The 21,651-nt window shown below is 35.3% G+C and overlaps 4 protein-coding genes across 7 annotated transcripts; 2 read left to right on the plus strand and 2 right to left on the minus strand.

The window, feature by feature from the left end:
• Positions 1-468: 468 nt before the first annotated feature.
• Positions 469-6,724, minus strand: LOC110599618 (two-component response regulator-like APRR1). Of its 4 annotated transcripts, none has more exons than XM_043950674.1 (7): positions 5,964-6,724; positions 5,323-5,525; positions 4,067-4,228; positions 3,835-3,968; positions 3,183-3,350; positions 2,330-2,423; positions 469-1,865 (listed from the first exon to the last, which is right to left on the minus strand). In XM_043950674.1, the coding sequence occupies exons 2-7, from the start codon at positions 5,489-5,491 to the stop codon at positions 916-918; spliced, it is 1,677 nt and encodes a 558-aa protein (XP_043806609.1). In that variant the 5' UTR covers positions 5,492-5,525; positions 5,964-6,724; the 3' UTR covers positions 469-915. The 4 variants fall into 4 exon arrangements, with proteins under 4 accessions (XP_043806609.1, XP_043806608.1, XP_021591781.1 ...); XM_043950673.1 differs by having other exon boundaries at positions 5,323-5,543; positions 5,988-6,719; XM_021736089.2 differs by having other exon boundaries at positions 5,323-6,719.
• Positions 6,725-10,015: 3,291 nt separating this feature from the next.
• On the minus strand, positions 10,016-13,406 carry LOC110631156 (vesicle transport v-SNARE 11). The gene is made up of 6 exons (XM_021778888.2): positions 13,287-13,406; positions 13,010-13,119; positions 12,684-12,742; positions 12,420-12,608; positions 10,450-10,620; positions 10,016-10,304 (listed from the first exon to the last, which is right to left on the minus strand). Exons 2-6 carry the CDS (start codon positions 13,101-13,103, stop codon positions 10,152-10,154), a joined length of 666 nt encoding a protein of 221 aa, XP_021634580.1. The 5' UTR covers positions 13,104-13,119; positions 13,287-13,406; the 3' UTR covers positions 10,016-10,151.
• Positions 13,407-13,536: 130 nt separating this feature from the next.
• On the plus strand, positions 13,537-15,338 carry LOC110631155 (pentatricopeptide repeat-containing protein At5g61370, mitochondrial). The gene has a single exon (XM_021778886.2). The coding sequence runs from the start codon at positions 13,814-13,816 to the stop codon at positions 15,245-15,247; it is 1,434 nt and encodes a 477-aa protein (XP_021634578.1). The 5' UTR covers positions 13,537-13,813; the 3' UTR covers positions 15,248-15,338.
• A 2,489-nt stretch (positions 15,339-17,827) lies between these two features.
• On the plus strand, positions 17,828-19,886 carry LOC110599981 (probable xyloglucan 6-xylosyltransferase 5). The gene has a single exon (XM_021736633.2). The coding sequence runs from the start codon at positions 18,144-18,146 to the stop codon at positions 19,503-19,505; it is 1,362 nt and encodes a 453-aa protein (XP_021592325.1). The 5' UTR covers positions 17,828-18,143; the 3' UTR covers positions 19,506-19,886.
• Positions 19,887-21,651: the final 1,765 nt, after the last annotated feature.

Here is a 21,651-nt window from a genome sequence, read left to right on the forward strand (position 1 = left end):
TAGAGAGAGAAAAAACTGTCCTCAAACCAATACGAGGACACTTGATTTTTCTAAAAAAATAAAAATAGTTCTCATCTTATTGAAAAATTTTTTTTATTATATTTAATTTTTTAAATAAAACCAGTGAAAAATCATCCCAATCACTTTGCTTATTTAAAATGTTCTCTAGAAAGACTTGCTGGGCGTGACGCTGGAATATATAAAAAAATTTTAAATGTTTTTTAATTATTATGCACACGTATACCTTTTTCGTGCGCTCCAATATTTGTGAAGTATCAGGCTGAGCACAAGGGTTTCGACTAGCAGACTATAAGTTTAAAAGTACCTTCAGTGCAGGAATTTGTTTAGTCAGACGTTAAGAACTATGGTTTCCTTGAGAATTAGACCTTATTAAATCATCATTCTGACTCTCATCATACCAATGCTTTCTCAAAAATTTAAAGATTGGCCTAATAGATCAGGAGAGAATTAGATTTCTGAAGTTTCCCTGAAGAGAAACTTGCACAGTTGCTTAATATCTTCAATTGGATTGATTTTTTTAAAACAAATTTGCCTACATGATCCTCTTCTTCAAGATAAGATTTCAATACCTACATGTCCTTTCCACATTTTGGGTACGATTATCCTTCAGCTTGCACAATCTTGGGGTGAGATCCCTAGACAAAAAGCTCCATATGGTGCATCATTTAAACCAGTGGAACCCACATAAGCTGTGCTGGCAGTATTTCCCCATCCAGGGAAAGCAATGCTATCAAGGGGTAGCTCAGACATTTGCAACTTAGTCATCAGTCCCTTGATATGATTTGACACACATCTTGGATAGAATAGTCGTCACCCGTGCAAGGATTTTGATACAAAAGCTTCATAATTGCAAGGTGCATCAACGAAACACATCATTAATTGACAACACTGACATTAGGATCCTGAAGCATCATCCTCTGGAGATGAATCCTTTGATGCTTGCTCATCATCATCCTCTTCTTCATCCTCATCATAATCTGCAGAAGCAGGCTGTCCATTAAGATCCACATTTACGCCGTTTACCTTTCTCACGAACTGCCCCCGCATACGAGGCCTCCTCTCAGCAAGCTTCTTCCTATTAACATATCTGATTTTCTTATCAAAACAACGCTCTTTCCTTTTCTGTCTAAATTTCAACAATGCTGCTTCTCTTCTATCTAATTTATTTAGCTTCACATCAGGGGACGATGAACTTCCAAATGATGGCCAGGAATGCGTATTAGGCATTTGACCAGGTTGTAAACATATATTAACAGGGTAATAGGGAAATGATGCCATCCCAGTTGCATGAGGGGCACATTGTGGAAAATGATTGTACTGGGGCAAAATAGTTGAAGGTGCACCGTTTTGCAGCTCATGCGTATTCTTTTGATATAGTTGACCTGATGAAGGCATTATAACTCGATTCACAACTCCTGACATATAATATGGATAAGCACTTTGGGTGGCACCTGAAGCATCAAGTTGAAGCTCATTTCTTGGATGCATAAACACCTGATGGAGGTTTTCATACTTGAAATTCTTTTGGGGAAATTCCCTCGACATGGGTGGGGTGCATGATCTCTCCAACGAGAGAGAATCAGGGATGCTAGAACTGCTACGGAAGTCATCCTGTGAATAGCTCTCCCATGCCTCTCCATTTTCATGTAATCGAGCATCAATAACCACTTGCTGTTCACAAGCCTGAACTTTCTCTTCCACCCTCAAATTTTGAGCAGCATTTTCCTCAACGCTGGCAAACCCTTGAAAATTGCTTTTTATAGTGCTTGACTTGACATAAGTAAAGAAGGCAGAGGACTCGCCAATCTTCAATTCACTCTTCTTTGGCCCAGATGACAATTGTCCTGAATATTATTTCCAAATTAGACTTGATTCGAGAGAGCCAATTTCAAATTGTCTTACAAAAAACGACAAAAGGTGTTAACAGACAGCCAATGGGTCTCAAATTGAAGAAAGAATGACCAAGTCTAAGAGAACAATAATGCTAAATACTTGGGTTTATCACTGGAAATATACAAGTACAATATTAAGTCAATGTTATTCCATTATTCGTTGCATGTAACCTAAATGTTTAAGCAAAATTACTTGTTTTTAGTGTGTTTAGTGAAACCCAGAATGACTCGGCCAAGAGCTATGCATGAATCGCTTCTTTGACCCATCATTTTCTCAATATCATAAATCTGATGATTGATTCTTTTCATCTTTAAATCCTTACTGATACTTAATTGATAAGAACCAAAAGCAGAATACGGCCAGATACCAAAATTGATGCCATAATAGAGCAGAGGGATCATGCAAAGTAGCTGACCTCTTCTGCGGTCACTTATTCCCGGAACATCAGGCCCATAATCCATTGCATTGCTAGGGGAAGGCTCAGTAGCAGCGGCAGCAGCAGCAACAGACTGAAGAAGAGACAAACATAAGTTCAACGTCAGTAAAAATTTTTAAAGAGTTGCTCAAAATTAAAAATGGATGAAATTTAGATTACACAGCATCTGCTGAGTGTACATTTAATCCTATGACATTGTGGACATGTGTAGATGCAGCAGACAAAATTAGAGGTTGGCATTCTTGAGGTAGTAAGAAATTCATAATACACCAGATGTAATTTGAACTATATTACCAGAGCTTATATTTTAACATGCAAAAGATTATCAAAGCAAACAAATAATGTAATTATACAAAGGAAAACAATGAAACAAAAAGCTATACTATATATCTCAAAACTAGGACAGGGAACAGAAATAAAAGCATAATCACAATTCTGAATTTGAGCTTCAGACAAATTGAAGTTCAATAATCCTAAGATAGATCCACAATTTGCAAGTGATCAGTTGATAGTAGAATTTTGTGACTGACATCGATACTTGATCTACTGGTACATCAGGCCAGTACTCCAACACATTTCGCACTTGCTTTAGAAAACACGCCTGCTTTATATATATATATATATATAGGGATTTTCCATATGTCCACATGTTAGTTCATGTTCGTTCTTTATTTTTTCACACTTTTTTGTGAAGCACCAATATGGGTGCCTAAAATATATAGAACAAAGAACAACATACAAGACAATCATCTCATTTGACTGAAGTGTTCCCATGGCAAAAAAATTACTATTTTACAAGTTACCAGAGCCAAAAAGTACATAGTAAACTCACCTCATCTTCCTGATGAGTTGATACACCTGTTTCTGGATTTGTGCACTTCCGAGACTTGTCATCCGTATCATCTGAGAATAGAGTAGTACTATTTGTATTGGCATCACTAGGATCTGATGCTACCAGATCAAAGTCATAATTCAAGATGTTCTTCTCTGCCAAACCAAGCTGCAAATCACAAACATATAATGAACACAATCAACATTACTTTAGTGGACACAAAATGCCTCCTATCAGTAAACCAGGAAGTGCAGAAATACATAATGAGACAAGAAAAACAAAAATGAAAGAGCCCATCAATATGCATTTGACAAAGACATAGAGAGACCACCACTGCATTGAAGTCATGAGAGTCCACATTGCCATAATGTCCTATACGTAGTTAAATTTATATTTGCATTTGCAGTAAGTCAAAATTATAGAAGATTAAAATTCTAAAATTGTCTTTTTCCTTGGTGTTCTTTGACCCCCTAATTAACACCTTAGCTACAAACCTGACACAAACTTGGCTTGTGCCCCATTTCTCATGACAAGACAAGCGAGAGAGAGAGAGAGAGAGAGAGGACGAGGAGTAGGTTTGGGGAGGGGTTTTTTTTTTTTTTCCCCTGGGGGGGGGGGAACTAAAAGTTAAAAAGCTGAGTAGCAAACCAACCATGCGCCTCCTTCTCCACATGTGTGTCCACAAGTTCAATAGCTCATTAGTGCGTAATGGCTTAACAAGATAGTCTGCTGCTCCTAACCTCAAGCACTTCACAACAATTGAGACCTCATCCTGTGCCGACATCACTTATCAAAGCAAAAACATTTCAATAATGGGGATATGCATCCAGAAAAGGATTTCAGTGCAAAAGAGAGCAGAAGTAAATATTTCAGAACAAGCTTACTGATCACAGGAATGCGCCGTAACTCTTTATCCCGTGTAATGTACTTCAACATCTTCATGCCTTTGTTCATTGGAAGATCAACTTCAGCAAGTATAATATCAACGTCAGGTCCCTCAGCATTCAGAGCATCAATGACCTGCCTAGCTGATCTCACTGATGTAACTGTGAAGCAAAGGTGATGCAGTATGATTGTGAAATCACATCACTAACATGAAAACAAATGTTCAAATGTTGAATGTATTGGAAAATGAAGTATTCTCACAAAAGAAGCAACTATAATCACAATGTAAAACAGACAAGTAGGATTTTCTGAAAGCCCCTCCATACAAACAATTTAAAATAGAATGGGATCTACAATGGATGAAAAATTTGAAAACTATGGTACAATTAGTTAAGCCAGTTGAAAACAATCAATAGGGTTTATGAGAGGAGGATTGGGTTGGAACTGCACAGTTAAGCAGGAAAAACTAGTAGAAAAGGAACTACACATGGACATAATTATTCCACAGTGCTCACAGTTTTATCAACATGAAAAGCTGAATGTATGTCCACCTTATAGAAGCTTCCAATGTTTTATCAATTTTATGTTCTGATTCAGTCGCCAAGAAAGCTTCTTAGAAGCATTTAAGTGATTTCTTATTGCTCATCAAAATAAAGAGAAAAAGAAAAAGCAAATAACTATAAATGGATAAAATTCTAGAGAGACAACTGAAATTAGGATTAACCTTGTACATGAAAATTTATTTTGTAGAATTAAAAATATAAGTACTTCTCCAGGTATCTAGTTACTTTCTCTTTTTTTTTTCTTTCCCCTTTTTCATTATTGAATTAACTTAAAGAGAAACTTCCCAACATGGTGCTAAACCGCAACAATTAGAACACTTGAGTTTATCATTTTCATAATGACAATTGACAAGAAAAAGCAAAGCCTTCCATAACTTCCATCACATTGACATCAACAGGGTCGTAACTCATAATGAACTTCAACTTTCCAATCTACCAGAAATTCATTAAATTCCATATCAAATTTTTAGCATTCTGCCTTCCCAATTTTAACTCCAATAAACATTTAACTACATATTCATTATGCTAACATAAAAAAAATTCCACTTCATGTAAGCAATTGCGTAAGATACTTGAATATAATCAATCATAGCACATTAAAGCACTTGAAGGTAAAAGAAACAAATAAAGTTAAACATCTATATAATCTAGCCAAAGGACAAGAAGGAAAACGTAAGAAAATAATTATATACCTTGATAAGAACACTTCAAAAGGAGTGCTAAAACTTCCTCACAGCTCTTGGCGTCATTGTCACATAGCAGAATCCTTACTTTGCTTCTATCAATAAGCCCATCTCCACTCTTGCTGTTACCAACACCTCCTCCACTCTCCTTGTTCATATTATGCTCTTTCCCCTCCATAGCTCATCCAAAACTGGCCCTCTCTCTCTCTCTCTCTCTCTCTCTCTCTCTCTCTCTCTCTCTCTCACGCACGCACACAAAATAAACAAAAAGGCCCAGAGCAAGGGCAGATACCAGAGAATTTACATAGAAAATCTCTCCACCTTTAATGGGAGAGAAATTACGGTTAGGGCTCGGATCAGCAGATGTCCGTACAGAGAATTCATTTATGCATACTTAAGACAGCAACCTAACTTGCAGACAAAGCGACGAAAGAAGGAGAAGGTATACAGCAACAGATACCAAAAATTACGAAAATGAGAAAATGAAAAAAGCTGCGAAAAAATAGTTTTTAATTTTATATGCCCATATTAGGTCTATCCATAAACCACAAGCAACCTGAGAGAGACTTATTTATCAGAATCAAACGGTCCTCATCGAGGATCTTAGTGGGACCATGAGTGGAATCAACGGCTAGATTTAGATCACCGGGTCTCTCTCTCTCTCTCTCTCTCTCACGCACACACACAAAATAAACAAAAAAGCCCAGAGCAAGGGCAGATACCAGAGAATTTACATAGAAAATCTCTCCACCTTTAATGGGAGAGAAATTACGGTTAGGGCTCGGTTCAGCAGATGTCCGTACAGAGAATTCATTTATGCATACTTAAGACAGCAACCTAACTTGCAGACAAAGCGACGAAAGAAGGAGAAGGTATACAGCAACAGATACCAAAAATTACGAAAAAGAGAAAATGAAAAAAGCTGCGAAAAAATAGTTTTTAATTTTATATGCCTATATTAGGTCTATCCATAAACCACAAGCAACCTGAGAGAGACTTATTTATCAGAATCAAACGGTCCTCATCGAGGATCTTAGTAGGACCATGAGTGGAATCAACGGCTAGATTTAGATCACCGGAGACCCGGCGCACTTTAGCTTGACGCCAAAGCGATCTCTCTTCCTCTGTCGCTCGCTCGCGGTCTCCTTCCCTCTTAGTCGGCCAGTTGAAGACCAAAAAAGCAGAGGGCTTCTACTCTGTTAAGTCATCTCTCTGTTTGTGCTTCCCCTTTCTCTATCAGCTTTAAAATTTTCAATTTCGCTAATTAGTAGATTAAAAAAAAAAGCATAGACACCGTCGAGGCTAACGTGCGCCAGGAGAAACGGAGAAATCTAAGAACAAAGATGCCAGTGAAACGGAAGGTGCAAGGTAGGTAGGAGGATAGCGCATGTTAGCCTTAGTGATCACGTGGCAGGGGTGGGAACAAAGAAAAGGAGGAGAAAAAGTGCAAGAAAAAGGGGTGATAGTAGAGTTTTTCTGAATAGTTTGGTAGAGATAGAGAGAAGGCCACGTCATCCATAAAAATCTCCTTTCCATCCCTTCACCAAGAGGAAGTGGGAAAATTTAAAGAGAATTTTTTTAATTTAAATAAGAATTTATAATAAATAATATAAATACATAAATTATAATTATTTTCTATAATTATATTTGAATTAACATATATTAAGTCTAAATAAACTCTTTTTATTTAAATAAATCTCTAAAAATAAAAAGTTAAAAGACGTTTGAACCATCAACTTTTAATTACAATCAATTAAACTCTTTAACATTTTAATTAATTTATTTAAATTTAATTCGACCTACATTAAGTAGGTGTTCGATGAATGGAGACAAAAGAAAAAAAAGAAATGGAAAATAATAATTCAAATAAGAGAAAGTATCGAATCGAGGAATAAATGAATCATGGTGCTTTTATTAAAGGGATGGACAAATGAACTGCGATGTCTCTGCCGAAAAGAAAAGATGGATGAATGAATCATTATATCTCTATTGAATAGATGGTCAAATAAATTATAATATCTTTATTAAATGAATATAGCGAGTCGTAAAAAAAGTGTATACTGTGAATCCATCATTTCTTTATTTGTTGGGTTCGTTCTTATCTTTATGATTTCATGATCCTTACTTGTTTGAGATTTCAACGGACGATTGACTTAAAGGAGTGTGCTTCAATTTGTCATGTTAAGAAGATTTCATCCTAAGGGTTGAACAGATGGGGGCTCCTTCAGTAGTCATCATCCTCCGGTTATTAATATTGAAAGGCCACTTGATGTATCATTTCCCTCGCCATCCTCCTTTCTCGAGTCGCTGGAAGGCATAAAACAAAGCTATATGTGTGACCTTGTGGTGGAGACCCTTTCATTCTACAAATCTGTTTTATTTAAATTCTAAACCAAAGTTGAAAGATTTTAATAATATAACCTTTTAATAATTTTAACAACCAATGGCAACTATAAAAAATTAGACAATTATTAGAATTAATAAAACTTTAATATTAGGACGCAAATTATTAATATTTTTTTATATTAATGTTTCCATTGTTATTTTATTAAAGCAAATGTTTAGAGAAAAATATTAAATTTTAAGCGGTAAATTTGAATTTAATATGTAATTAACATTAATATGTTATTTTACAAAAAGTAAAGGGACAGTTGGCCCTACTGTATGCACATTGGCCTCTAGACCATCTTAAATTCTTAATTATGAATACTTTTAAAAAGATATCCAAATTACTTAGTTTAATTTACTATCTAGCCGTTTACTTGTTTGAATTAATTTAATGACAATTCATATGGCTTGCATTTTTCATTTTTATCAAATTTTAAGTAAATAGGTGATATCTAATTGAATTATAATCCAAATCAGAATTATAATTTAGAGACGTTAACAAGATATTTCTTTGAGAATTAATTTATCATTATTTACTAAAATGAATTTGAATAACATATATGTTTAGTTTCACATGAATTTAAATTTTAAAATAATATCTATATCTAATTTGAATTTTATATACTGGATACTTGTATGTTTGATTTCATTTATATAAAGAATTACAATCAAACGTATTTTTTTAATAATATTAATAATTTCATGGATTATATTTAAAATAAAACAAATTTAGATATTTTATAAAATTATGAAATTTTCAAAATAAAATATTAATACAAATATTATTTTTATTATTAATTAGAATATGTAAAATTAAATGGCTTTAAATATATTTTTATCTTTCACTTAACATTTTAGTCCTAAATTGGCATAGATTTAATTTGAATCTAATTTATTAATTTTTTTAAGATTATAAAATAATAAAAAATTAAATTCAAAAATATTTAAAAGATGATAAGTAAATTTAAAATGAATTTAAATAGTTCTAATAAAATAGTAATTGAATTTAAATTTAAAAATTCACCAAGTGGGCTATGCAAATTGAAACGCAGAACGTGGGAAGTGCGAATTTGGCCTCTCTATTAGGAAAAAGAATAGCGACGGGGACCAACCAGTCACTATTAGACATGTTATTATCGCCACTTTTTTGTGGTACATTAATCACCCTCCAATGGTCCATAGACTAATCGCACCACCAATGGATGGTTTTGAATCGACAAACTTGATCTGAAAGTTTTTTTTTTTTTTTTAAAGTAAAATTACTGATTTTATTAATAAAATTTCATCAAATAAAGAGAAATATCATCCCGAATAGAGAGACAATTATATCTAATAGATTCTCTAGCCAAAGTATGAGCAGGTAAGATAGTATTACGATAAACCCATATAACAATCTAGAATCTAATAAATCTTTACAATTATTCAAAATTAAACCATTATATAAGATAATTTGATAAATATATTTCTCAAGTGTCTGTGTAAACCACTGTATAAGATAATTTGGCAAAAATGCTCCTCCTTCTTTCTCATCTCTTGAGTATAAATCATTAAAGTCTCCCGAACAAAAGTATGGAAAAGAGTTTATACGAGATAAAACTCAAATAAGATTCCAAGACTGAAGTCGTCGTTGCGATTCCGAAAACTTATAATAACTAGTAAATCTCTATTGGATATTATATTCCGAATCAATAAAATTTGAAGAAAAGTCAACCACAGAAATAGATACATGACTTTTCCACATTAACGAAAAACCTCCTCCCAATCCTTGTCTATTAACTAAGAAGCAACTATCAAAATATAAAAAATTACGAAAAAAATTTCATACGAGAACAAAGAGCTTTTGTTTTCATTAAAAATAAAATGTCCGGCTTGTAACTAGTGACCAAATCTACCTCGACTAGGACGATCATTATTTTCGGCTATCCCTACTTTTGATGGGATGAGCCGCTTCATTATTATCTATCAAATTAACTATCAAATTAACATTCGCAGGGTATTGTTAAAGGCATTCTGATGAGAGAAAAAACCTATAACAACATTATATTTAATGTTTTTTGACTTTTTTTTAGCATCATCATTTATTCGGACCGTAATTTTATATATATATATATATATATAAAGTTTATACAATTACTGGGTTTATTTTATAATAACGTATTAACAAATGAATTAGTGTTAGTAAATATTACTTTTATAAAATGAATTAGTGTTAGTAAATATTACTTTTATAACACAAAATTATGAGCCTATTTTGAAAATGAACAATTCCAACATTACTTTCTGAAAACAAATAAATTTATTAAAAGCCAAAAAAGAAAGGGGAAGAAAACCAAATCATTAAAAAAAAAGAAAAAGAAGACACCCAACTACAATTAGGATGCACATAGATACAAAAGAATAGGTTTTAGTCCAAAGCAATAATCAAACAACTGAATTTCACAAGGCAGCAGTTAGTGAAAGTGCTTGAAATAGAGGATCACAAGGATGGCCAAGATAAGTGCTGCAATTATGGAGCCAATTATATATTTGTTCCTGTTCATCCTTCTTGACATGGCTGTCAAGATCTTCTTGCTTCTGCTAATATTGTCATCCACCCCACGAAGCTGGAAACAGGAGGAATGACATTAACAAATAGTCAGGAGCTAGAGAGGTCAACTGAAATTATGAGCTCAAAACATTCATCAGTGGCGCAATAAACTATGGTATCAGTACTAGCGATAACTGAAATACAGGAAGGAGCAACCGTACCGCAGAGTGAGCCTGTAGGAGAGCCTGGCGTTGTTGATGCAAATCCTGAAGTATCGAGACACCAAGTTCTTCTGTTTCCAACATTGTTCTTTTACTCTCCTTAATTCTATCAGTAGACTGGTTCAGTCTCTCTGTTGACATTATTAGTCTCCCTCTTTGATCAGCAGAGACCTATCTCATCATTCACAAATATCCAGATAATAGCACCACAAATAGAAAGAGGCGATTGATTATTCACAACACGACAATTTTTCCTACTCATAAGATTCACTAAACTAGAGGATTTCCTAATTCGTAATATTGCATTCTCTGATGAAGATGAAAATACAAGACATTCACAATTTGAAGAAACCTCAAACATAAACACTGTGTCAGGGGAAAATGGAATCTAAATGCATAACGAAGGGCAGTATCATCAATAAGACCAATATCGCATTTTATAGCTTAAAATACCATATAATAAAAATCTATTAGAACTGCTGTCAATGCATGCAAGAAAGACACTGAAGAATCATTTTCATCTACAAGTGTTAGACTTGATCGATCTAGCTGCAGGTCTTCCTCTTATGAGCTTGTTACAGGAACATCTCATCTTTCAGAATTCAGCAATGTTTTCTGAGTTTCATGGTAGTGTCAAGGCGACTTAGAGATAGTTTATTAGCATTTTATATCAATTATTACTACTTTTTACCATATAATGAAGTAGGTTACGCAGCCTACTGGTAACATTTTTTATTATATAGCCTTATTTTGAGGACATAGTAATTTATAGCCATTTTTGTTATAAGAGGCACACGAATCTAAGATGCACATGCAGTGGCAGAAACACAATATAGAAAAAAGAAGAAAAACAATGACTCAAAATTTTTAAGCAAGCCTACATTTATGGACAAGACATGAGAGGAAATTCCACAAGGATGAAACAAGAACGATATGACCTAGAACTCTCCAGAACCCAATTCAGTAGGTTTACCGAAATTCTTACACTCTACTGAACTAGTTCATACTCAAATCCCACAAATGACCTCACAAATTATTCCAATCAGGAATGCATCAGGGGTTTTTGAATCCATAAAAACATATCCAAAATTCAAGCCACATCATAACATATCTGTTGTTTTCACACTCTACAATGATAAACACATTTTCAGTATAAGATTTTTACAGCCTCTAAATGATACGAAATACCACTTTTGTTAGAGCTGCAGTAGCCTATTATAATTTACATGGTCAAAGAAAAACATGCATGATGCAACTGCAATCTGTCTCAATGACGAGAACTTCTACTAGCAGCCTAGAGAATACATCTTGATGAGCCCTAATTAAAAATTATAGAGCAGAGTTGAAAGATTCAATTTTTTAATGGAGGTACAGAGCAGAGTTGCTCCAATGAAGCAGAAAAGCATGAGTACGAAAAAGAGTTTTTAGTTTATTTTTTTGGTTGATTGGCCTCCAAAACCTCACAACAATAAAGACAACTACAGTGACATTAGCAAAATCTCATCAGTCAAGAATGAGAAGTTTTAAATTAAATATTAATAAGATAACAAAATTAAGAATCTAAGGCTCAAGGTTAGTTCTTGAAGCAACCAGGGGGGATTACGCTATGGTGCTTAAGAATAGCTCTTTCATTCCAAGGCATTAATAAGTTCCAGCATGAAGCATCTCTACCCCTTTCTTTTCAAGTAAAACCAAAGGTTAATATAACTTGATAAAAAAATTTTGAAAAATATAAGCATAGATTATAGGCCAGAGGAATTTGACACATGGTTTAATTTTGTTAACAAAGAGAAAAAATATTGGCATTGGAAAGACCAAGTTCCTTGCACACACATGAAGCATTAAAAAATTACAAGCCAAACTTCATGCAGAAAATTGATTGGATATGTTTGCTATTCGGTTGTAACTTAAAAATTTTAAACTCAGAAACTATGATTCGGATAAGAATTATATTAATCAAGCCTGCATACCGTCATTGCATCTGCCATTCCTGAATCCAACAACTCATCCCTGGCAGCCTGATTGACATTGACAGATGTGATTCTTTTTGTTTCATTCTTCAAATTGTTCAGATCAGTCTTGTACTCTCTTAACTTAGCAAGAAGCGTTCCCTTTATATTAGGAGGAAAACTCCTTGCCTCAAGGTCCATCTTCCTAATCTGGAGAGATTTGGGTGAAATCTCGCAGGAAATTGCAGAAAATCAAAATGGAAATTTAAGCAAAGATGACATTACCAGAGTGTCAGCTTCATCCAATCCAGCCTTTATGTCAGAAAGTTTCTGTTTCTTCAGCTCTGAAAAAATGAATGCATGAGATCATCACCAATCAAAAACTAGTATGCAAAACAATTTAAATATGTAAAACAAAATTTTCTGAGCTAAGTTTAATAATGACAAGCATCTCAATGAAGAAATAAATTCATGAATCTCATACTAGTCAATTTTGAGAAATAAGATCACAATATCCAACCGAAAGGCGTAAACAATTCACAAAAACAAACGCAAAAAAGACTAGGAAAAAAATGATCAGAAACAAAGATTTCCTGTTTGTTTGGTTTTACCTCCTTCAAGGACACTAGCTGACGTGCATTTCCGCGACAAATTAGCGGAAAGATCACAGTATTGACGCTCATATCCCTCGAAGACCTCACTCATCTCTCTCTTCCTCAGCCTTTCCAATCAAGCACAGAAAGTATAAAGTCATATTAGGCACCTAAATTGAATTGAATTCTCCAAATAAACAATACATCAATCTGGATACGCATACAAATACATTGTTCAGTTTCATGAATCTAAGAGTACACATTCACATAATGCATTGAGTAATTTCTACTCTACCAGACAGCGATCCGATGGATAGTATATTCCGCTTGAAGGAGCTGACGAGTCGCCGGAGAATGATCAGAGAAGATGTTTGGCAAGGTGAGAAATGGAAATCCAAAAGACCAGGATATATCAGGATTGCATTAGTTCGCGGATTTGGCAATTTTTGCGCGAAACTGTCACGGACATTACGAATTTCCAATTATGCCCTTGTGTAAATGCTTCTTTTGGCACGTGCGCTTGGATGCATTTCATTTCTCCTTGCCCTTTCTAATTCTCCCGCGCTTCGCTCGACTCTCCCTTTAGCGTTTGAGTACGGAAGTTTTTCTTTCGTCGTCTTCTTCTTCTTCTTCAGTTGTATCACGCAAGTTTATTACGGTGAGTTATGACAAGCGATTGGGAGATTGCATGTAGAGTTTGCATGTTGAGAAAGTAATTTTCTATTGTTACGTTAATCATACACCAGTTGTTCGATGAAAGTCCTACTAGAAAGATTCGTTGCTTTTTCGGACCAAGAAGGGTAGGCTTTTTCTTGTATAAGTATGCATAGGTACAAATTTAAGTATCTTTTCTGTTCTATGTACTCCACAGTTTCGCAAAATCAATTGCCCCTCGAGCTGCAAGAGATGTGCAAAGTTATTTCCAGCTCTATTGGTAGTTTAGACGATCTGGAATCTAGTCTAAATGGATTTAGAGTTTGTTTGACATCATCTCTTGTTACTCAAATCATGGATTCTTGCAAACACGAGGCACCCACTAGAAGACTCTTAAGATTTTTTCTGTGGTCGAATAAAAGACTGGATTCTGAAATGAAAAATGAAGATTTTAATCATGCAATTCGAGTTTTGGCAGAGAAAAAAGATCATACAGCAATGCAGATTTTGATATCGGATATGAGAAAGGAGGGTCGTGTAATGGAGGCGCAAACTTTTGGTCTTATAGCTGAGATATTGGTTAAACTAGGTAGAGAAGATGAGGCACTGGGTATATTCAAGAACTTGGACAAGTTCAAGTGTCCTCGAGATAGTAAAACTATCACTGCCATTGTCAGTGCTCTTTGTGCCAAAGGTCATGCAAAGAAAGCATATGGGGTGGTTTGGCATCACAAGGATTTGTTATCAGAGGTAAAACCATGCATTTATAGGAGTCTCTTATATGGGTGGTCAATGCAGGAGAATGTGAAGGAAGCACGAAAGGTTATCAAAGAGATGAAGGGGGCTGAGATAATGCCCGATTTATTTTGTTATAATACATTTCTCAGGTGCCTTTGTGAGAGAAATCTCAAATGCAATCCTTCAGGACTTGTACCTGAAGCTTTGAATGTGATGATGGAAATGAGATCTCACAGGATAGAACCTAACTCAATTAGCTATAATATTTTGCTCTCTTGTCTTGGAAGGGCAAGAAGAGTCCAGGAATCTTGTAGGATGCTTGAGCTAATGAAAAAAACAAATTGTGCTCCTGATTGGGTTAGCTATTATCTTGTTGTAAAAGTATTATATTTGACTGGGAGATTTGGTAAAGGGATTAAGATAGTGGATGAGATGATTGCAGCAGGCTTGGTCCCAGATTGTAAATTTTACTATGACTTGATTGGTGTTCTTTGTGGAGTTGAGAAGGTGAATTTTGCTCTTGAGTTGTTTGAGAGAATGAAAAGAAGCAAAATGGGTGGTTACAGGCCAGTATATGATGTGTTGATACCTAAGCTTTGTACAAAGGGAGACTTTGAGAAGGGTAAAGAGCTATGGGATGAGGCCATGGCCATGGATGTCACTCTTTGCTGCTCGAGTGATGTACTGGATCCCTCAATCACCAGGATTTTCAAGCCAACAAGGAAGGTGGAGGAAGAGGTCAGGCTTGAGAATTGCATCACAACTAACACTCCTAGGACTCATGCACAAGTTAGCAAGACTAGGAAAAAGGTAAACAAGAAAATAGAAAATAATAAAAGAAAGAAGAAATCTGCTTCAAGATAACTGGTGACTTTGTAATGCTTTATTCCATTTTCAACTCTATAATCATGTTCTTAGCTTTGGTCATTAATAAAGTAAATTATTTTTGACATCATTTTTAGAGTAATTTCATAATACATGTACACACACACACGGTTGAGAAGTCTTTTAAATTTCAGGACATACATCTTTATCAAAAGGATTGCTGGCTGAACCCAAAAGAGTGGCTGAAGATTTTCTTTTAGGACCTAATTTTGAGGGTTCCATTTTGCTCTTTGATTTGCTTGAGATGACTACTCAGACTTCTTTGAAGTTACGATTACGCTAGACTTCTTCTTGTCCTTATAATTGGAGAAAACAATTTCTTATGCTCGAGAGATTATGCTGCTTAAATTAGGAGAATTTCTTATTTTAATGATATTCCAAAGTCACACTTCAGTTCTGTGCTTGCCCTCTCCCACCCACATCCTCCCCCCCACCCCCCCACCCCCCTCTTTTATTTTGTACCAGCTCCAGACTTTACAAAAATGAAACTTTTGAAGGCCTAAAAAATTGCGTGCCATAGCTGGTGAAACAAGACAGTAGTGCATAGATACAGAAGCCAGCAGGTATACCTTTTTTTCTGACAAAAAGCAGGTACGATGATATTTAGCAGCACAAAAAACTACTTGGAAGTTTTGGCAACATCAAGAAAAGAACCATTGGGATTTGATTCTAGGAAGAAACAATATAGGAAATGAGGAATATCAGAATAGGGATCAATGGAGGTGAAGAAATTTCTGATAGGCTACCCAGTGGCCAGTACACACTTCGCCTCACTTCTGTTGCTTATTGCCTCGTCTCGCTTATGTTTGTCTGGATATGTCTATTGTTGGTCCTTTTTGTTGGCATTTGGCTAGAAGCTCCATGCCCTAACATTTGGAAATCAAAGTTTGCTAGAAATGCTCTACCATGTAGTCTGATCTGTTAAAAATACTTTGTATGTACTGAATGCGTGTTGTAGTTCTCATTGATAATTGATATGCTATATGTTACGCTTGCATGCCATCAAGCATATTTGTGCTCTTACAATTTTTGAAATCATGAGAGTTTGGTTTGAACTTTGAAGCACAGCTATTGACCTAAAGACAGATCCTCTTGGGTTCAATGATTTTCTCTGATTCGATGGTTTCATGCAAGGACTTGTGAAATTCAAGGTATCTTCAAGTACTGTTGGATCCTCCCTCCCGTTAACAAAATTCCCTCTTTTCACCGACTCATAGTGTATTGAAATGTGATGTCTATTAACAGCATAAGTAAGCTAATATTGACCCCGCGGCCAAATTTTCCGGCCAGTCATCATGATTAGTATATAATATTTATTCGTATTTTTTAGGGTGGTGCATTTTTATAGTAGTTCTTCTTGTCTATTTGAAGGATTAAAGTATCATCTTAGGCCTTGCTTTTTCCTTGCAAGTTGCTTCCACGTCTCCGTTAAATGCCATTTTTCTTTCTTGATTGCCATGATTATTTGACAATATGAATCTAACCGACGGCATTCAATATATATATATTTGTTCATTTCATGAATTACTTATTATAAATTGAGAGCGTGTGCCAGCTATGAAGAGTTGGTTGGGCTAGACAATTTTGAAAATAAAACGAACATATTATATGATTCAGATATGATTCTCATTCTTTTTTTTTAAATAATAATATATTTATTGTTTTTTAATATATTTCAATTTAATAGGTATTAAAAAATTAAAATTAATTAATTTCAATAATTAATTTAATTTTAAAAAAAATACAGGAGCACAGAGACTCGAAATTCTTGGAGGATTATCAATAAGGGACAATTACAATCAATAAAAGACAGGATTTGGGAATACGGCACATGGCACATGGCACATGAGATGAGATAGACAATTGAGGATGGAATCATAAATCATAATAATCCAATGGGACCAGACCAGATGCCACGCTTGTCCATGAGTTATGACTTGTTGCACATGTTAATGTAGCATCACACCAACATTAGCATGTGTTTGGAGAGTGGTTTTCACGCCCTTTCAGGGACGTGGAATGGGTTAACCTCTGATACATGATTAGAGGAAGAGAGGTGGGCAAGCTTTCATACTGGGATCTTTCTGCTCACTTGACATGTAGAGCATCCAAATCAACGCGTTGGCGTTAGCTGTGAATCACCAAAGAGAGGCCACATCTAATTATAGAATAATTTTACTTGTCTTTATATGAATTTTGTTATAATTATTATATTTTAACTCGTTAGACTAAAATTAAGTTGGTTATTTTTTTATTATGTTTTTTTATTTCATAATTTTTATTTATTTATTTAATTATATTATAATTCTATTTTATTTTATTTTACTTTATCTTAAAAAAATTTTAACATAGTATTTAATACAATTTAATATATTTAAAATAAATATAATTAAAAAATTAATAAAAAATTATATTTTTTTAGTGAAAAAGCAAATTGAGAGAATATTAATTATTATATATTTTTTATTAATTCCTTTATTGATTGTTTAACTTTTTAAGCGACTGTCAGCATTTTTTTATACTTTAGAATTATTTTGTAATATATATACATAACCGTGTAGACAAGCAGCAGGTGGACATTTGTCGTCCCAGGCCAGCTCCTGATTTGAACTCTCCCATTGTCGCCGCTACCAAACCATGACCAACGCGTCCGATATCAGCACCACCGTCACCGCCGCCTAGGGTTTTAAATTGTTCCTTCGCTTCCCTCCTACCTACAAAGAGCTAAGAGAATAGAAAACTTTGTATTATTATATTAGATGCCTTCCAGATCCATACGCTAAAAAATTATTCACTCAAAAGAGAGAATTTGGATCTCTCTCTCTCTCTCTAATTGGCGCTTCTAAGTCTATAATTCGAGAGAGTTTACTTTAATATGGGGCAAGAGAACTTCACTCCCCAGAAGAGAGCTAGCGGCGGCGGCGGAGCTGGTGGCCTACCCACCACAACAGCCAACGGCAGAGGAGGTCGTGCAACCATGCCTCGCGGCCGGCAGATTCATAAGACCTTCAATAACATCAAGATCACTATCCTCTGTGGCTTCGTCACCATCCTCGTCCTCCGTGGTACCATCGGCATTGGCAATCTCACCAGCTCTGAAGAAGAAGTTATCAACCAGAACCTCGTTGAGGAGACTAACCGGATTCTGGCTGAGATCCGCTCCGATGGCGACCCTACCGATCCGGATGAGCCGGCTGAGGCCGATATGAACCTCAATGTCACTTACACTTTAGGCCCCAAACTCTCTAAGTGGGACGAGGAACGCAAGGTATGGCTCAGCCAAAACCCAGAGTTCCCTAATTATGTGAATGGAAAGCCTCGAATTTTGCTTTTGACCGGATCGCCTCCTAACCCCTGTGATAACCCGATTGGGGATCATTACCTATTAAAGGCGATCAAGAATAAGATCGACTATTGTAGGATCCATGGGATTGAGATTGTTTATAACATGGCTCATTTGGATAAGGAATTAGCTGGCTACTGGGCGAAATTGCCCATGATTAGGAGATTAATGCTGTCGCATCCTGAAGTGGAGTGGATTTGGTGGATGGATAGTGATGCAATGTTTACTGATATGGTTTTTGAGATCCCCCTATCCAAGTACAATAATCATAATTTGGTGATTCATGGGTATCCTGATTTATTGTTTGAGCAAAAATCATGGATTGCTTTGAACACGGGGAGTTTCTTGTTTAGGAATTGCAAGTGGAGCTTGGATTTGCTTGATGCCTGGGCTCCAATGGGTCCTAAGGGGCCAATAAGGGAGGAGGCTGGCAAGATTTTAACTGCAAATTTGAAGGGGAGGCCAGCATTTGAGGCTGATGATCAGTCAGCTTTGATTTACTTGCTTCTTGCACAGAAGGATCAGTGGATGGATAAGGTGTATATTGAGAATCAATATTATCTGCATGGGTATTGGGCAGGGTTGGTAGATCGATATGAAGAGATGATTGAGAAGTACCATCCAGGATTGGGTGATGAGAGGTGGCCTTTCGTGACTCATTTTGTTGGTTGCAAGCCTTGTGGGAGCTATGGCGATTATCCTGTTGAACAGTGCTTAAGAAGCATGGAAAGGGCTTTCAATTTTGCTGATAACCAGGTGCTTAAGTTATATGGTTTTGGGCATAGGGGACTGCTGAGCCCCAAGATCAAGAGGATCAGGAATGAGACAGTGACTCCATTGGAGTATGTAGACCAGTTTGATATTCGGCATTCAGTGCATGGAAACAGCAGATGAGGGTGCTAGTGAGTGCATATAATTCACTGTGTCATAATTTGTAGGTAATTTAATTCCTCAGTCAAAGACAAATTCAAATTTGATAACAGTCTACATACTAAGTTTTCCTTGCTATGTCGTCTTGGTTATGTGTCTGAGATAAAAAGGGTAGAATTCTTTTATTGGCATCAACTTTATCTTCCTCCTTGTGAGTAATCAATGAAGGAAATTTATAAACAAACTGCAGTATGTTTGTCCTTCATTTATCTTCTTGTTTGGTAATGACCTGTTGTATTTTCATTTGCTCTCATTCTTCTGGAATGTAAATGATGAGACTTTTGTGTACGATTACAGAAAATTGCAGTCAGGAAGAAATTTGAAATCCTCAATTTATCATTCAAATTATGAGAGTGCTTTATTTATATGATTCACTTCATTCCATTTTAAAAGAATCATGTAGATCTATGGACCAATTTAGGTTTGACTTTCTGAAGTTTTCCATATTGAAGATGGATGATTGCATCTGACATGCAGAGCCATGAATCTTTGCGTTGTTTGGTTAATTTTTTTATTGTCCGTGCTGATTATTATTACAGTAGTGTATACCCAAGTGTAGCATGCTTAGCCTTCCAGGGTACTGCAGAGGTGTCTTATCTAGAAGTTACATGGTAGTTTTTACAAGATATATTGCTTAAGCAAGCAGTGGATGCTGCATTGTTGGTGAACCCTAGGGTAGAATTTGGAAGTCATGAATGTTATATTTCCTGTTTCTCAAAGAGAGGTGATTTGGTTACATACTTTTAGTAGATATCATCAGTTAAATCAGAATTTGGAAGGTGAACGGTTATCCTTTGGGTCTATTCATGCCTGAAATAATGTTATATTGTGGCTATTGCATAGGGACGAATTGATGAATTTTTAAAAAATTCGTAGATCTTATAGTAATTCTTATTCTATAAACATGAAGAAAAATTATCAATTCTGCGGAACCCCAACTTGGGCCTTTGGGGGAACCACCTATGGGATATGTGTTACTGCTGCTACTCATCAGGTTCTTTAGAGAACGTTGGAGAATCAAATAGTTACGTTAGAATCATTGCTAATTGAGGCAGATCCACCTTGAGGTGTCTTTTGTCTTGAGTTTTCCAGACCAATGAAATTTGGACTGTTTTATCAAATTGTCAGGCTGAGAGGAAGCCTCTTCAAGCTACAAATCATACTCCAGGTCCATAGCACATTCCCATGCCAGGCCTGTTATGCCATATTCTGCTAAAATTTTTCTGCAGATTCCACATATTTGTCCAGAGATCCAGGAGTCCCAGTAATTTGAGGATCGAGTATCTTGTCAATGATGCCCTTCCAATGCCCTGCATTGACCGCTCAGCCAAATTCACTGCTCCCTTGCCAAGCAGGGTTTATGACATGCCTTGTACATAAACCTCAAAAAGAACAATTCCAGAAGAGTAAGCATCCGGTTTTTCTGTAAGCTTTTGCGCAGTTGAGAAGTTAACAACCAGAGTTGCTAATCAACCAATGTTCATGAGGGAGGAAAATCTGTTATTTCCTTTTTGTTTGGTTAAATCCTTTTTGTTTGGTTAAAGGTCTATTTAGGACTCAGAGTTTAGTCCAACAATCAAATAAGCCTTTTTTTTTTTTTTCCCAAATCAGCCATAATTTTTTATAAGAAAAAAATTGAATAAACACTTTACATATTAAAAATAAGCCAAAGAAGCCCTACTAACTTCCTATCCATATCTTTTCTTTATATTTAATTTCATATGTTTATGACTAACTTTCTTTGGCCATGTATCTAACTTCAAAAATTAAAAATTTACTTTTCTATATTTCATCCCTATTTCTCCACAAGATACGAATTCAAAACTTAATATTTGCATCAGTTGGAATTTAGAGGCAAGCTTTGATTTGTTATTTGGGGAGATAGCGAGGTGAGATGTAGAAAATAAAAGTTTTGACTTTTAAATATTAAGGTAAGCAATTACTCATTCTCACATGTATTGCCAACGGAAGTTAGTCATAAAAACATAAAGGTGAACATAAATAAAGGAAAAGATATAAACTGGAAGTACTAATCTGTTTTATCTATTTGGTTCATTTGTCCACAAAGAGCCTATTTTAATTTATTTTAAATTTGAGAGGCTTGTTTGAG

This window comes from Manihot esculenta, chromosome 14, assembly GCF_001659605.2.
Source record: "Manihot esculenta cultivar AM560-2 chromosome 14, M.esculenta_v8, whole genome shotgun sequence".
NCBI classification, from domain to species: domain Eukaryota; kingdom Viridiplantae; phylum Streptophyta; class Magnoliopsida; order Malpighiales; family Euphorbiaceae; genus Manihot; species Manihot esculenta.